General features: G+C 31.5%; 1 protein-coding gene across 2 annotated transcripts in view; it reads right to left on the bottom strand.

Annotated features, from left to right (window-relative positions):
• Positions 1 to 2620: 2620 nt before the first annotated feature.
• The window catches only part of LOC111037062 (RYamide receptor-like), a 98614-nt gene continuing 84192 nt past the window's right edge, over positions 2621 to 17042 (bottom strand). For both annotated transcript variants that reach the window (XM_022319421.1, XM_022319422.1), the window contains 4 exons: positions 15944 to 16129; positions 13781 to 13990; positions 13649 to 13717; positions 2621 to 5103 (listed from right to left, as the gene is read on the bottom strand). In XM_022319421.1, the coding sequence (XP_022175113.1) occupies positions 4723 to 5103; positions 13649 to 13717; positions 13781 to 13990; positions 15944 to 16129 (846 nt within the window). In that variant the 3' untranslated portion in view covers positions 2621 to 4722. The remainder of the gene's footprint in view (positions 5104 to 13648; positions 13718 to 13780; positions 13991 to 15943; positions 16130 to 17042) is intronic.

Raw genomic sequence — 17042 nt, 5'->3', positions numbered from 1 at the left:
ACAACTCACAAGTACAGTTATATTACTGTTTGCCTACTATGATTATTATTTGGTAATTATTTTTCTCTTTCATATTGAGCACCCACCCACCCACTCACCTATCTATAAATATTAAAAAAAATCGAAAAGCAACTGCTTCTCAAATACAATTTTCGTTTGGCCACTTCACGCGAGTGATCCCGCCATCGTGTCCCGTTGGTGGGTTCTATTTTGTATAAATATATAAGTTCTAAATACAGTGTTGAAATTATGATTCCTTCCGTGATATTGTTATTCTTTATTTTTGTCTTAGCACATATTTTGATAATATAGTTTAGTTTTAACGGATTATATAATGTACCTAATATAATGCATATTATTGTTTGGCGGCATGCTTTTGTTTGGATGTTATATTATTTGTCAATATAATAGAAAATTTATATTTATTAGTATGATTTGGATTGCAGGCGCCTGACTTAATATTATAATATTGTCATAATTTGTTAGTATATGAGGTATAATATAAGCACGCTCTCTATAATCGAGAGTATGCGACTGCCATTTGGCTTCCCAGTCTACCGAAGAATCTGTCTCAGGTTCTAAGGACATGGGTGGGACAAATTGAACTAGTGCAAAGTAAATCCTTGGACTACATTATATGCAGCATATTATTAACCTATTTGGTATCTGTAAGTAGGTACCGAGGATTATAATATAATGTTCTATGTTGCCTAAATATATCTACAGGCTACCACGGTTACCACACCAGTAAGTAGTATAACTGTAGCTGATTGAATAGGTATATTGTACAGTATTTTATAAAGTTCATTAGTATATACCTAGTTGAATGTTTAGTACTATAAAAAAAAAATAGTTATGCACTCCAGCACTGCTTGATTTAGGCGATAGTGTCATGAGTTAAATCTTTAATCGTCTTACGATCTGTACTGGCTTAGTCAATTCCCAATATATTTTTAGCTTAGCTAAGTTGGCGCTTTTTATTTTGTGTGAGGTACGATAGTATACGTCAATAATTTTACTACCATGACTTTTAGACCTTATCGACCACAGGTAACAATTTTACAGCACAGTTCAGTCTCATGACTTCATCTATCACAAACATTAATTTCTCAGCGCAGTTCATTCTCAAGGTAAGGTGTTAACGTTTACAAAAAAATGTTAACCACAACAATTGGTCAGAAACTCTTATAATATTTAGATAAAAAAAAAACAATCATAGAATAATTCACTTAGTCTGTGTTCAATAGCCGTCGCTTGTCCGCGTAGAACCTTTATACAGACAGTTCTACCGGACTCTGCTTCGGAAGAGAGAATCGTGCCTATGTAGATTGAAGTTAGGATCATTAATTATTTAATTTTTATCCAACGATATCTCTCATTCAGAATTAGTATAATGTTGGAAATACATCCATTCGATCAGGGAAAATTTAGCCTTAAATAAAAAACCAATACAATAATATGTCCTACGTTCTAAGCTTCTACAGCATATTATAAAAACGTGGAGACACCGAGTCCTTTTTTGTTCATGCTTACATCATTACATAATGTGACATAATTTTAAAGCACATAATATTTCAATCAACTTCTAGTATATAACATTCGAGTATTCTTAATTCTTAAATAATAAATATAATATTAAACTTTTTTTTCAGATATAGAAAAACATAAAAAGTATAAGACGTTTTATAATATGAATGAAATTTGATCTTGAACATAAAAACTGAATGCAGATGGTCTACATCGAATCTTAATGAAAGCTATTAGAGGCTAGTAAAACTCCAAATAGCTAACACAAGCAGGTTAGAGCTGGTACCTAATGTAGTTTTTATAATACAGTATTGGTCGTTTTTAAGTTTTTTTTTCATTGTCTATTATAATATAATAATAGTGAAAAGTATAGAAAAATATAATTGAACATTCGTTTTTTTGATCTAATTTTCAAGAACATATACAACTTTAGAACGAGACATACATTATCAGAAAAAAATAAAAATAAAATCCATTCCTATTTTCTAGATAATAATATGAATAAAAATTACCTAGTTAACCAACGATCATATTAGAAGATATATTTTTTAACTAATTTATTTGTTTTTTAATGATTTTTCTAGAAGTCGTTTGATGAGTCATGACGTTTCATATCACTGCTTATTCCTTTTTTGAATCTATCAATCACAAGTTATGCTCTTTGGCCCTGTTCTGATTATTTGAAGTTATAGTGTCACCCTCTAAACTCGTCGCCAACTGCACAGTGGAACATTAAACTTGCTTACCTGTTTTAAAAAAATTAAATTTTGATATAAGTATAGAGAATAAATAAAATTGAGCTGTAGGATTTTGGAAAATAGAATAAATAAACTTTTTTGTGATGTTATGCGTCTGTGTGTAGCAGGAGAGGGCATTATTTTAAAATCCACTTTAGTTCATCATATTCGTCAACATGGTATATACACACCACGCTAAGTGATTACACTTGTATAATTATACGCAGATAAATATTTTTCATTGTTTAATTTTTTATTTTTATTTAGTCGTACTGGAAACAGTATTTTTTAAAAACAGTAAACCTTCATAGTAATAATTGTATTTTAACTGTATTTATTAACATTTTAACGTTATTATTTACATTTAAACGGAATCATTCACACAAAATAAATATTACTTAATTTTTAAAGTAAATATATTCCATCAAATTACACAGCATATAATACTCGCGAGACATGGCACATTATGTCCTACACGTGCAATGTAACTGACGGGCAATAAGCTGAATATTACTTAAACACGGATATAATATAATATATATTGTATAGACACAGACATTGTCTATGTTTATTTTCGTTTTTGAAAAATTACTCGAAGAAAATGGGTTTGGATGTGGTGAAGTGTGTTGGTATTTATAAATAAAAATAATTTACAATGATGTTATTTGTGCAGTGGTCGAAGTGGTTTTTCATCCCTTCACACATCGTACATTTTTTCCAAAATATCACATCCTCCAGAAAAGTTCTAATTTTCAACAATTAAAATAACAACTGCTTATTGTTGTTCATGTTTTCAAGAAAACATACACAAGACTAAGACTTGCCCATCGCTACAACCGTCGAGGTAAATAAAAGAATTAACAAAAATACATTTTTATTATGATACATTAAAGAGATTATACTAGAAACATGACGCTTAGGGTTTAATTTTTAAACTCTTCTACCCCAATTATTGTTTCGAAAAAATGTAACTATTTCACAATAACAACATAACGTATATAAATAGCGTATAATCAATGCTCTTTGATTAATACAAAAAAAAAAATAAAAACCTCTGAAAATGCATTTTTGACGAGAAGACGCGTCTCGCATTAACATTAAAAATAGTGATCATAATTCATAACAAGTAACGACTGTTGAATTCAAAAACTGCACACTTTTAGTAGGTTAAAACAGCACACTTTTTTTTTTCAAGGTTGTTGTATCAAAAAACCACATACTTAATAACTAATTTATAATTGCACAAAATTGATATATTTTTAAAATATAAAATATGTTATTAATATTGTATTTATAACTTATGTTTATTGAAAAAAAAAAATTATACATAAATTGCCTACTGTTAATTTGGCCATTATCGTACCCAAATTTAAAAAAAATTCACACGACTTTAAAAATTACTGAAAAAACATTTGCTTTAAACACTTTACATTATGTAGGTTATCATTTTACACCTATACACACTCGAATACAACCAACTAATCTGCTACTAATTGAGACTTAAATTGACTTCACTGATTTGATACACGATTACAATCGTAGTATTTTATCAACATAACAAAATGTTCAATTAAAAAAATGCGGTTTGCATATTTAAACAAGTGTGATTGATTTTACATTTTTATCCAACTAAAAGTGTGCGGAATTTCACTATATATGTACGATAGGCGGCTTTGGATGGAAATCTAGAATCCAGAAGTACGATGGTCCCTTCATCTTGGTATTATTCAAATGGGTCGAACAATACTTAGCCCCCTTAAAGGCGTTAAAAGAAAAATGAATGGTTCACAAGTGTACCTACTTACCTAGCTTTATTGAAATGTAATTTTGTTGGTCGGCTCCAGTGTTTTGAATTTTTGAAATATATAATTTGTTTTTTAAATGTTTGAATGAGAAAACGATGAAAAAAAATTGGTCAATGAAATATTTTGGTTGTGTTTGCGTAAGTTATGCTTGACAAAGATTTTCAATAATTTCCTATGAATAAAGTTAAATTTTCTTTTTGTAATTTCAATATTAACCAAATGTACCTTTATGTTAAAATTTAATCTTGGATGGACTCTAATTTCTGTGGTTTCATCATTGTAAACGGTGAATTAATGAGCATTTATTTTAAAAGTTATACAGACGCATAAGTCCTAGTCGTTCAGGAAAAAAACAGTGATTTAAAAATGTATAGCACGATTAACAATTCGTCGCGTTGTGGGGTAACCGTGGTAAATTTCTGCACTCCCTCCCCCACCGGTATGTTTGCCGAGTGCCGCCTAGTGTGCCAAACGGACCGGCATAAATATTACGAATTGTGCGGTTTCGGTCCGCCGATCGCCGTCGCCGCGCCGTGACGGAATCGAAGACAAAAGCGTGCGGTTTTCCGTCGCGACAAAGCGTTTTCCCGGATGTCCGGCCACCGTGAACGACGACGACCGCGGCGTCGCGTGATGAGCGGTTCCGGTGGCGCTCAGAGCGTTTCCTCGTGCCAGTTCCGGCGGCTCCGGCCGTACGCCGCGGGCCGCCCGTTGAACGACTTGAGCCGTGACTTAACCGACACGAACGACGACGACGTGTTAATCCGGTGCAGGCCGTCCGCCTGACTGGGGTCGTTGTGGCTGTTGTAGTGGTGCGACTGGTGCTGTTGGGCCCGCAAGTAACCGCCCAAGCACCGGCCGAACCCGGGCACGTTGCGCAGGACAGCGGTGAAACCGGCGCGGTACCGGGTGTTCATCCAGCAGTAGATCAGCGGGTTGTAGCAAGTGTGCGACATGGCCAGCCAATGGAACAGGAACCAGACGTACGGCAGGCTGCTCCACGAGCTCAGCGACGGTTCGTGGTCCCACAGGATCTGCGACACACAAACGTGTAAATTGTATGTTTATTATGGCACAAACATTATCGTTTATCGTTGCCCGTTGGGGTAGGCTGACGCATTGGCGACGATAACGTTTGGCCACACTATCGTTTAAACTGTGGTTATCGTTGTAGTTAAGGGATTTCATAATATACTGGTCAGTGATAGGTATACTCGTATAAGTTTTTTTGACTACTGTACGAAAAGAAGTATTTTTCTATGGTATAACATTTATTAGACAGCGGTCCCCATCGTGGGGGAGGGGGGGGGGGAATTTAGTTATAATTAATTACAAAAATAATTAAGTTATTTTACAATGTGTGAAATTGAAATCACTATATTAGTTTTCAGATTATCGGGCATCGATAACACATAACAATTATATATTAGGTATAACGATAGAGTCGATAGACCGGGAGATATTATTTATGTTTTATGTTATTATTTTTGTTTTTATATTCAATATTTTTTTCTTATACTTAATATCATTACTTCGCAAGTTGATTTATGATAAATTTTTAAAATGATGAGAATAATAAAAGTAAATAGTTGTATATTGTATATAATTTATAGTTATTTTGTATGTTTTATTGCTACCGCTCACAAAAAAAATCGCCTAAACTTTATTGTGAAGGGGGGGAATGAGATTTTAGTAAATTTAAAAGGGGGGCGTAGAATGTAAAAGGTTGGGACCGCTGGATTAAGGGTTATATATATATATAATTACTGTGAATATTATAGATATACATAAATACTTGTATAGACTTTTATAGACATTGTCTATTAAAACAAGGATATTATCCTTAGTGGTAGTCGATGCCGTGTCATACTAATGGGTATTACGGTATACTATGTAAATAACTATATATATATATCCTAACCTGTGTACCGCTAAATAGCTTGTCGATAATATTGTATAATATAGTTTAAGGTATTCGATTTGTATTTAAAAATTTCGATTTTTGTAGTTAGAAAAAATTAAGACATCGATAAAATTGACATGGTTAAACATTTGATGATTATGGTATAATGTAAAATACTCCGGAGAAATCTAGCTATATAATTATCGTTGTGGTAATTTTTTTGAAACTTGAAATCAAAAATCAATTGTTAAGCTTGTCTCACTAGTCACTATGTGTTAAAAATATTTAAAATGAACTAAACTTCCTCTTATAATTATTTAATTCAATTATTGTCACCTGTATCTACTCGGGTAGATCACTCACTTTCTTTTCACCGTAAATCGCTACCAAATTATCACACGTTACAATGGTGCCTTTTAAAATTTCACAGTAAACTATATAATACATACACTTAAATAATACATATTATATAAAAGGTACCTATAGCTACGCGATTATATACTATATCGTTCATGAGCGGGGGAAAGGGTTAAAAACAATATTAAGTGTTCTAAAAAGTTAGGCTTAAATACATTTCAAACTTTATTCCGCATATTATGGTCTGGGTAAGTTCTGTGCTGTCACGAGTTAAGATTAAGTTTTATTATTATTATTATTTTAACGTCTATATAGAAAGCGTGAATTGTAGGATTTCAGAAAGAGGGATATTTAATGCTACTGGTTCCATATGACCGTGGGTGTACGAGAGGTAAAAAAAAGATGGAGCAGTCTTTTGCAGGAGTCACGGGTTCAAGTGCCAACACGTCTATAATATATGGCTGCTATATAACAGTGTGTTCTAATATTTCAGCGTCGTTTCCAGATAGTTTAGACGCAAAACGTTTTCGCACTTCACTCCGCCGGCTCTGGTTTCATTCGCTCTACGTCTATGTAAAGCACACGAGATTGCCCCTTTTTCATCAAGCAAGGTGAGGGCGGTAATAATATTGCGTGGGCGTGTGCAGCGCCGGGGGCTAAGTGTCCAAGCGAGGCAATAACGAGCGAAATGCGGTGGCCTCGGTCGGTTTGAAAATGGTCGCTTTGGTAACCCAAGTACTGCAGATTGTTTACCCATGTGGTCGCTTAGAGCCGACCAAACGACGACGCCGACCGAAAGTGGGGTACTTGGGAGGGGGGCGGGGGAGTTAATCGTTGCAGTGGAGATATTATAGATCCACAGGGTTTTGAATACGAGATAATTATATGAGGATATCCCCTAGTGCGCCTCGTTTTTAATTTTTTTCGTTTTCATAACCCAAGTAAGTCCTCGGTCCACAGCTGTAGGTATCCATTGCATAATGGAAGTATGTGCAAGACGATTTAATTCGTCGAAGACAATATATAAATAAATATCAAGACATTAAAATATCAAGATTAGATCAAAAGAATGGCATTTTAACACCAGCCTAGAGTATACATTTTTCTTAGATAAGAAAAAAGTGGAACTCTCACCCAAAATTAAGGGTGTAGGCTAGACTAATAAATAGCAACATAAATAAGAATCAAAAAATATTTTTGGGGTGTACGCCAGTTCATCTGCTCTTGATGCGTTTCGGAAACCTAACCCTAAAGCTAAACTGGGACTTCCTCAAGCTACTTGGAACATTAAACGAGGGTCAATTCGAGACAGACTCTGGAAATTCCTGATAATTATATAAAGAGAGAGAGAGAGAGAGAGAGAGAGAGAGAGATGCCGTGGAGCTTATAGGTGCAATGCCGAATAATCGATGATGAGAATTAATAATATTATGCAGGCGGAGTAATTGAGTATTATTATTGTATAAAAAAAGTTGTAACTATACATTTTGCGCATTATGTGATTATTATTATGCGAGAGATGTAAAAAGAAGGACTCTAAAAAAGCCATCATCGTGAATCCTTGTGAGACGAACGTTTAAATGAAAAGAAACGCGTTTAACAGCTCGAATGGATAAAACGTGATTAGTCGAGTTTCAGTAAGTTTATATTATAATAGGTACTCACCTACTGTTTTTAAACACTAGATTATATTGTTAATTTGATAATACGGTTTGTACATTGATTACACATTTTTATCGCCTTAGGCATCTTTTTTTTTCTTTTTTTTCTCTGTAGTAATAATATAATTAATATATTATACAATTAGGCATTTAATTAAACAAAACATTAAAAATGGTGCAACCCGGAGTTTGTAGAGACCGGAAATAGTAACATTTGAATCGTTTTTCCAGTAGATTGTGCCCGGAAAACAAATATATAATTAAAATTATATACTTATCAAATATATTTTGTTTCGGCATCTGAAACTACCGAGGACAAATTTTGGTAAATTATCTATCTTGACGAAAAATATTTTTACTGTCTTTAGTTTTGTAATATTTAAATTCTATTTACTCTATCGATATCATAAACACAGTTTTTCAACCATTTAAATGGCAGCCGTCAAGTCACTAAGACTCAAACCGGATGATGAACATCAAATGAGCAAACGATTTGACGTTATTCAAAATGTACCGAACTTTTTTTTATCAAAAAGTTTACTATAATTTTATCATTGTACTCTAAATTGTAATTGTTTTAAGTGTGAATGAAATTGCATTGTATCAAAAGCGTTTTAAAATTAAGTAGGTACTAAAGACGAGAAGCTGTATGAGAAAATGAACAGATTTTTTCGAACAAAGGCCTCAATATACACGTAACTACATAAATCCATTGTAAAACAATTTACATTTATGTAAATAATTTAATACCTAAGTAGATATTGAACAAAATTAAATTATTGCGGTAGGGTTCATTATGATTAATTTGTTACAAAGTATCTAAAGAAACGAATTAAAACATAAGTTTGAACACCAAATAAAGAATGATAAACTGTGCAGTTTAGTAATATCGCAGTGGAAGTTTTATATAATTCTTTCAAAACTATTCAAAACTTTAAGTTGTTATATAGTTGTAAAACATCTTAATTTATTGGCTATTGTCATGGAAATACCTTGTAAAATTGATAAGCTCATATTCTATTAAGTATTTAGAATTTACTATCTTCTATTTCTTTAGTTTGATTAGTTTTTTACGATAGGGGTATTACATTCCTAAAAAGTCTTACGAAAGTATATTCATTTTTCTAGGAAATAGTAAATTGTTTATATTGTTAAAATCGATTTATTATACATAAAAAAAAAATTAATGGTAAAATATGTATCAACCATTGCTACAATCAATTTTCATGTTCTATTTTATTTGTAAATCTATAAATTTTACGTTTGTTTCTCGACTAAAAACCCATCTTTCTTAAATATTATTTTTCTCTAGTTTGTTCATTAAATACTTAAACAATTATCAGAAATCTGTGAATCTGTCATAGGTAGTGCAATTTGCTTGGACTTTTTTGAATTATTTATATTTTTGGTAATAAATTACTGTTATTTGTCTAATAAATAGTCTACCAATGGACTAATGGTATACATATAATCATAAAATATATTGTGGTATGTGTGTTGTTTTTGTTTGATATGCCATTCATATCCTGCCATTTAAAATTGTAACTTTTGTTTTAGTTAATTTCTTATGATATTTAGGTACCTATAAAGGTCAAAGTATAATATATAGATATTTAATAATAAAATAAAATAATAATAATAAAATCGTCACAATTTATTTATTTGAATTTCTTATAGCAATGTTAATATTATAAGCAATTTTTAAAATAATTAATTTTGAGAAAATGCGAGCATAATTTAAAAAAAAAGGCTTTTTAAACTGAAACACTATAACGTATGATAAATAATAATATATGTATAACTATAAGAAATTTATTTAAATTTAAAATGAAACCTTTACAACTTCAAAGTGAATAACACAATTTAATTGAATAAGAAAAATATACAATTCAAAAGCTTATAGAAATAATAACAGTGCCTCATTCATTTACGATAATATGTTTTTGGATTGCTGAGGCTTATGTTTTTCATCGGAAAACTTTCAAAAAAATGTATTTTATTTTCTTAGATTGTAGTTGAAAATAAATACGTTTCGTTAGTTCTTCAATTTACAGAATCCACAGTAGTTCACATGTCATCGTTACTGATTTTTTTTATAGAGTTTATAAGCTCATTTTAACAAATCACGTTACGTAGGTACTTTGATAATCTTTTTTCCGCCACATTAATCTTCTTTTGAACTTTTTTGTAAGCATTTTAAATCGCCCAACTATAGTTTCACAACCTTTGAGTAATATTTACCTTACTATGCGATATGTATCCTTATTTTTTTAAGCAGTCATTGTACTCAAGGCGTTTCGTTTTATTTTGTTGATCGCATTCCCTGCAGTCCGCCGAATTACTATTCGCCGTGTTAGAGTTAAGGATCAAATCCGCCTTATTAGATATTTTCTCCTACACTCATTGTGTATTCGTGGTTTAATCATGTTGTATTTCTAGTGCGAAAGGCCGTTGCTACACATTATACGTTGTATTATTTCTGCTAATATTTAATTGGATATTAACTACGTCACTTTCTATTGTTATAATTTTTTTATTCATTTTTTATTCAACTTACTCGAATGCACTACAAATATCATAAAGCACAACCGAAAACAAAGCTTGTCGTACCTACACAGTTGATGAGTTCTAGTTTCTAAATACGTTTTATTTTGATTATATAACGGTGAAGAGTACAATTATTGGCACCTTAAGAATTTGTTTTTGCCTGTTATTGGTAACTAATTTGCTCCATCACGACATCGCATTGTGAATAATCAAATAAATAATATGATAACACAAATATTAACAATAACACAGTATCAGTGTAACCATTGATTTAAAAGAAAATATCCATCGTAAGATTCATAATCAAACATTATTTATTAAGATTTATTTACTAACATGATTTCTATACGAAGAATAAAATTGCTTGGTGCCATTAATAGTACACTTTACCCCACTGTCTACCATACACCATTAGACATATTTGCTCCTCAAGAATACATTATTAAACGAAGAATTGAATCGAATCTTATATTTTACAACTATTTAATATGTATACCGTTAAATTATTATTGTTTTATCGTTCTTTAGTTAATATAAATGTCTAAAATGTGTTAGCAGTACTATATTATATTGGACTACGTTCCTTAAACCAATTCGTTAAAAATATACAGGTATACTATATTTTGCAATTAATTTTTCTTTTTTCTTTTGATTATTATAGTTTAATCCTAATTCAGTAGTTTATTAGTTCTAACTCTTTAGATCTTTTGTCACAGTTATTTACGTCATTTCTAGACTATAACATAATTGCATAATTAAATAATATAATCTATAGAATGTTATAGTATTTACAACGTCATACCGGAAATGAGCTTGTTATGAACATATTTTAAACGAAATACTCTTATCTAAATACTCTTCTTTTATAAAGTCTACACAATTTTCAATTTTAGTTTAAATTGTAGTATGTGACGCATGGGGCTTCCGAACAGAGGCATACTGCTATAATGCTATATAGCTATTAGCTATACTAGTTACATACTGCAATAATGTAATGATTTCATTCCATATAAAATATGACATTTTTAAATTAAATTAATTTATGTAAAATAAATTCATAATATTTAGATAAAAAATAAAAATAGCATTATAATATTGTGTGATATGCTATTAGTGCTCTCATCCTTGTGTTGATATTTAAAATTATTTTTTTTCCCGTAAAATTATAGTATATTATATAAAAGGTGCAGATTGATTTTTTCAACAGTTATAATATCGTGTATGCTTAATACCTTAAACGATTTCATATGCAGCTTTAGTCAATACTCGTTGTTTTTTTAGTTATTAAAAACAACACTTTTTACGTAGTGTTATTTAAATTAATGTTCAAATGAATACAAATATACTGTTTGTATTTTGAATAATTCAATTAATGGGGTATTTCAAGAAAAAATAAGGAAATTAATCAAAGACAATTTGTAAATAATTGGAAACATGATACTTGGTGAATTGTTTTCGTACAATTCAATTGATGTCAAATATACTTTTTTTTAACTATAAAAAATAAATTTGAAATAAAAGATTAATACATTTTTGAATCTTATTAAAAGAAAAATGTCAACCACAGTTTTATAAAATGATTTTAATAATTCTCAGAGTAAATGTTGTATAATTTTTAATGTATTAAAAGGCTGGAAATGTTTCTTTATAATATTTTAACCTGAGCGCAAAACGCATCCAACGTTTTGTACTTATATCGGATATGCGTTAATATAATTGTAATTTATAATATTAAATAACGTTTTCACTCGGTGAACCAAATACACACAAAATATAATACAAAATGGTTTTTAATGTTCTTTCACATGAGATAAAAGTGCATGGGAAGTAGTTTCAGATAGTATTCAATATATTTAACAATATGCCATATAGTGTTTAAAAGTTGCATATTTGTTTAATCAATGTTTATTAATAATTGTTAACAATGTGTTTGTTTAGGTATTTACTATTTAGTAAATAGTTTGCTCAGTGTAATAGAATATGGGTATACTTTATATTACATTATAAATATTAAATGTTTACATTTCCTATTACAAATACAAACTTTTTCGTTTCATTTTTTTTCGCATTGTTTTCATTTTGTTTTTTAAATTGGACATGTCTGAAATTTGACATTATTTTGGGGTGTGTTTTAAGTAAACTCAATACTCGGATACCACGTTTATTTAATGTATAAATAAAATCCAAAAAAATGTTTGCGTTTGAGTATTTATCGCTTGTCCTGTTGTGTAAGAAGTTGCATGGAACTGTATATAGTTAATACGAATACCATTAATAATATTGTCGGGGGACGAGGTGACCGAGTGGTCTGACTCTTCCGCTGCGACGCAGCCGGTCGCTGTTCGATCCTCGGCCACCGGGCGGCATTTTTCTCCGGACAAGTCGCGGTGACCGGAGAGCAAGTGCTGCCATCCCCCACCCCCGGGGCATGGCAGAAACCTACGGGTGCCCCATTCGAAATTCTGCCAAAACAAACACACACGTGTTCCCCCTACCGTTCCAAAAACCTACAAACCATCAATACAAAAACCTACAGGTACCTACTAATAGCTAATGGCCACAGTTGCCGGGCTCAGGATCAATTAAAAAAAAAAAAAAAAAAAAATAATATTGTCGTGTGTGTTGCTGATTGTAATTTGTCGGTTATTGAGGGAAAATGTTGTGTGATATTAATATATTATTTATTATGATATCGATATTGCCGTATTTAAAATTCTCGGCCAAATTCAGATATAGTAATAAAAATTATCATTTTTCAATAACTATTGTAATATTATTAAATTCATGTTTTTATAAAACTAAATATCAGTGAGAATATTATGATGATACTCTTGTCACAATTGTGATAACATTACAGCCTCTGAAGGAATTTTTATTTATTTATTGGTTATAATTCATAAAAAAAAACTGTCGAGTGTATTCATTATTCCTCAGCTAACCTAACCTAACCTAACCTTGTGTGTATAGAATCAGTAACACGTGTATAGATGTTAGCGGTTAATTTAGTTTTATAATTTATTAGTGTAGATTTCGGGTTAAATAGCGTTGTTTATATTTGATTTTAAAGTCAAAACATGTCGTGTATGCATAACGAATATAAAGTACACTCACCAGAAGGATATTATATGGCAGCCAACAAACAGTGAACGCTATGACCACAGTAACCATCATTTTTATCATCTGAAAAAATCGAAAACAAAATGTGACAGTTTTGAAAATCGTAACTACTGTCGGAAGCGTTACTTTTCTCTTCGACTTGGCCATCCTAACGTCTCTGGAGTTCTGCGCCTCCCCCGGAGTCCTTTTGCCCCACACCACCACCCCGATGTTGACATATGTAAATAGTAGAACAGCGAATGGTATGCAATACTGAAGCACCAACAAAGCTACATTATAGTAATGTCGGACTTCCTCGCTTGACCATTTCTCGTTGCAAATATAGAATCCGCATTCCTATAACGATTGTTAGAAATAATTCATCAATTAATGACTATAATAATAACGAATAAGGATGGCTGTAAATCGACAACCATTTACGTGTGGGGGCAGAATAACTTAGTGAATGAATAAAAAAAAATAATAAAAAAAATAAATAAATAAATAAAAACATACAATTATTATGATGTGATTGACCTAATTTGCAAAATATCGTAACTCCATAATGACCTACCTACTTTACGTTAAGAACAAATTAAAACATCTCACACTAGTTCCGTCTGGCTGATTCGCAGATACCATAACTCCATAATGACTACTTTTCAGGAAGAACAAAAAACATCTCATTTGTTTAAAAACAGTTTTTTTTGGTCCTTGATCCAGAGTCTAGATTCTAGACGATATTATATTATATTTCAGTTGATATCAATAATTTAATAAATAAATAATATTTGATCAAAAGTTATGACGATACAACAATAATTTACTTTAGTTGGAGTAGAGCGAATTTCGTCAGAACTTTAACGGCTGATTCATGGAACAGAAAGTGTCTTTTCAGGGTGAAAATGGTTTTAAACAATGCATTATTTTTTTCTGAAAAGAAAAATTAATAACCTCAAAATCACGGTTTTGGAGTTACCATAACTGCGATTTAAGTCGTCGATATAATATTATGGGGGTAACCGTCAAGGAAAACACATTTTTACAAGCTTCCACGCATAACATGATATGGAACTTGTTTGTTGAGATTTCGAAGAGCATTTAGGTACCTAATATTAGTCTTTCGCTATGATATTATATTGTTATTGATACTTTAAAAAAATACAAAACAGATAATTTATTATCAATAATTTAATAATGTCAAAAATATAACGGTGGGGTGTTATTATTGTTTGGAGAATCTGAAGTTTTTGTTTGATGTGAAAACTAATAAGAAAAACTATTGTTATTTCTCCGCGTTTGTACAGAACTTTCATAGAGAACTTACAATCTATCTTTGCCATATAGATACGCCGGTTAATAGATAGGTGGGTAGCGTGAAAAGTTATTTGTCAACAAAAAGTATATAGTTTACTATCGCAATAAAATCACTTTTAGAAAACGCATACTTTTATGTTTTGTTTTTTTTCCCACAATTTTTCAACCGAGTTGTTATAATACTTGTTTAACTTATCAAAATGTATTTTCAAACTTTTATATGTTCTTTATATATGTATATACACACATACCTATGAGATTTTATTTCCAAACCCCTGTGCCGTATAATATAATTTGTTTAGTTTTTGTTTGATATTAATAAGAGTATAGGCACGGAAATCAATTGGAAATATTGTCAGCTACTATTTTTAAAAATCCCCTTTACAATGACTGTTGGACTTTCGGAGAAGATTCGACAAACTTTTGGGGGCTTAGCCACTTAGGTCCTACCTGATTTCCACCCATGAATACGAGAATTAATTTCGTCTACACGTCCATGCCTCCGAAAAGCTAATAAATTTTTTTGATTTTATTCGAATACACGAACGAACATAATAGTGTGGTGTTATCAGCGTTGGAAAATTACCAAATTTAAATATCAAAAAATAAAACCAGACACTTCTGAATTGAATGATTACTCGAACCTAACTCAATGCAGTAGGATCACATATGAGAAATATATGATTGTACAACACATGTGCTATAATTATTATTGTACCGAACAATATGTGACAACGGTAAGACTTTTTTCGCGAGTAATGAATATCGGCGGTGTTGCATATTATAGCTGGTAATCAATGTTTTCTCATGAAAACTGTTTTTCTCTACAAGTGGCGATATTGATTTGACGTAGGTTTTGATTTGTTTACATTTTTTGAGAGTTACACGGCTTGAATAGGAAGTGCACCGTCTGGTTTTATAATAATATAACCTGTGCCACGAACAAATTAATTCAACAAAATAATATTATATGTGTTAACACGGTATTATAACCTGATGCCAGTACGACGGCTGTTCCAGTGTCGAAACCAGGAGAATCGGAAACGCTGTAATCACGGCCACAGTCCAGACTAATGCAATTATATATTTGGCGTGATGTCTGCTGGCCCTTGGTTTCAGTGGCCACATGATCGCAATATACCTGTCGACGCTAATTGCCACCAGCGTGTATGCGCTCACCTGTACGAAACACAGAACAATAACATTAGTCGTTGGGCAGTCGGTGTTTAAATAGTCATTAGTCATTACCGAAGACTCATTAGGTGAATTATATTTTACGATACGGCAAGTCGATTCATTTACGTCTCGTTACGCGAACGAGGTAAACAACGGAAACATCGAGTAGGTGTGTATCCGATATTTGTTACAGCCCAGTTTTAAGCAAACGATTTTTTTTTTCTTTTACATTTAATAACAATCATATTATTCCATCGGTATTATCGTACTAAATAAATAAATCGTATTGATAACGCCGTTTATAATATTTATCACTCCAAAGTTGAACAAAACACGAATCATTTTTAGTTTATGTCGGTTGTCATAATGTTTTGACGGTACTGTTCTTACAACACTTAACTTTTTGTTATTGCACTTTATTGTATAATTTTCACCTCTTACCGCACCAAAGATCACAATAGTCCTGCTACTTGAGCCCTTTGCTGAATGGACCATACAGCCAACTCCAAAGGTTGCCCGATATTCAAACATTTTTTTCAAAAAACATTTCTCCCCAAACAATGCCACTATGACCACCATACTCAACTCACGGCCAAAATGTATGTGGATGCGTGTAAAAGCTAACATACATCCATGGAACCCATTTCCGGTATTATTTACCAATTCATATCTAACCTGAATGCCATAATCAGCCCACTAACTGCACTCCTCTCGGATGTTCTAAATAGACTCACTGCCAAGAATGCTATCTGAAATTGTTCTTCTTATTCAATTTTTCCTTAATCTTATCTCACCTGTTTATATTACACTAACACTACAAATACCGCATATTATGTAAGTTCAGTAGTAAATAGTATGTATATTATTACTTATTATTATCAGGTTCTATAACTGTTGCAACTATTGTAATATTAAG

The sequence above is a fragment of the Myzus persicae genome, unplaced genomic scaffold, assembly GCF_001856785.1.
Source record: "Myzus persicae strain clone G006 unplaced genomic scaffold, MPER_G0061.0, whole genome shotgun sequence".
NCBI lineage: Eukaryota > Metazoa > Arthropoda > Insecta > Hemiptera > Aphididae > Myzus > Myzus persicae.
This window is presented reverse-complemented; position numbering and strand designations above follow the sequence as displayed.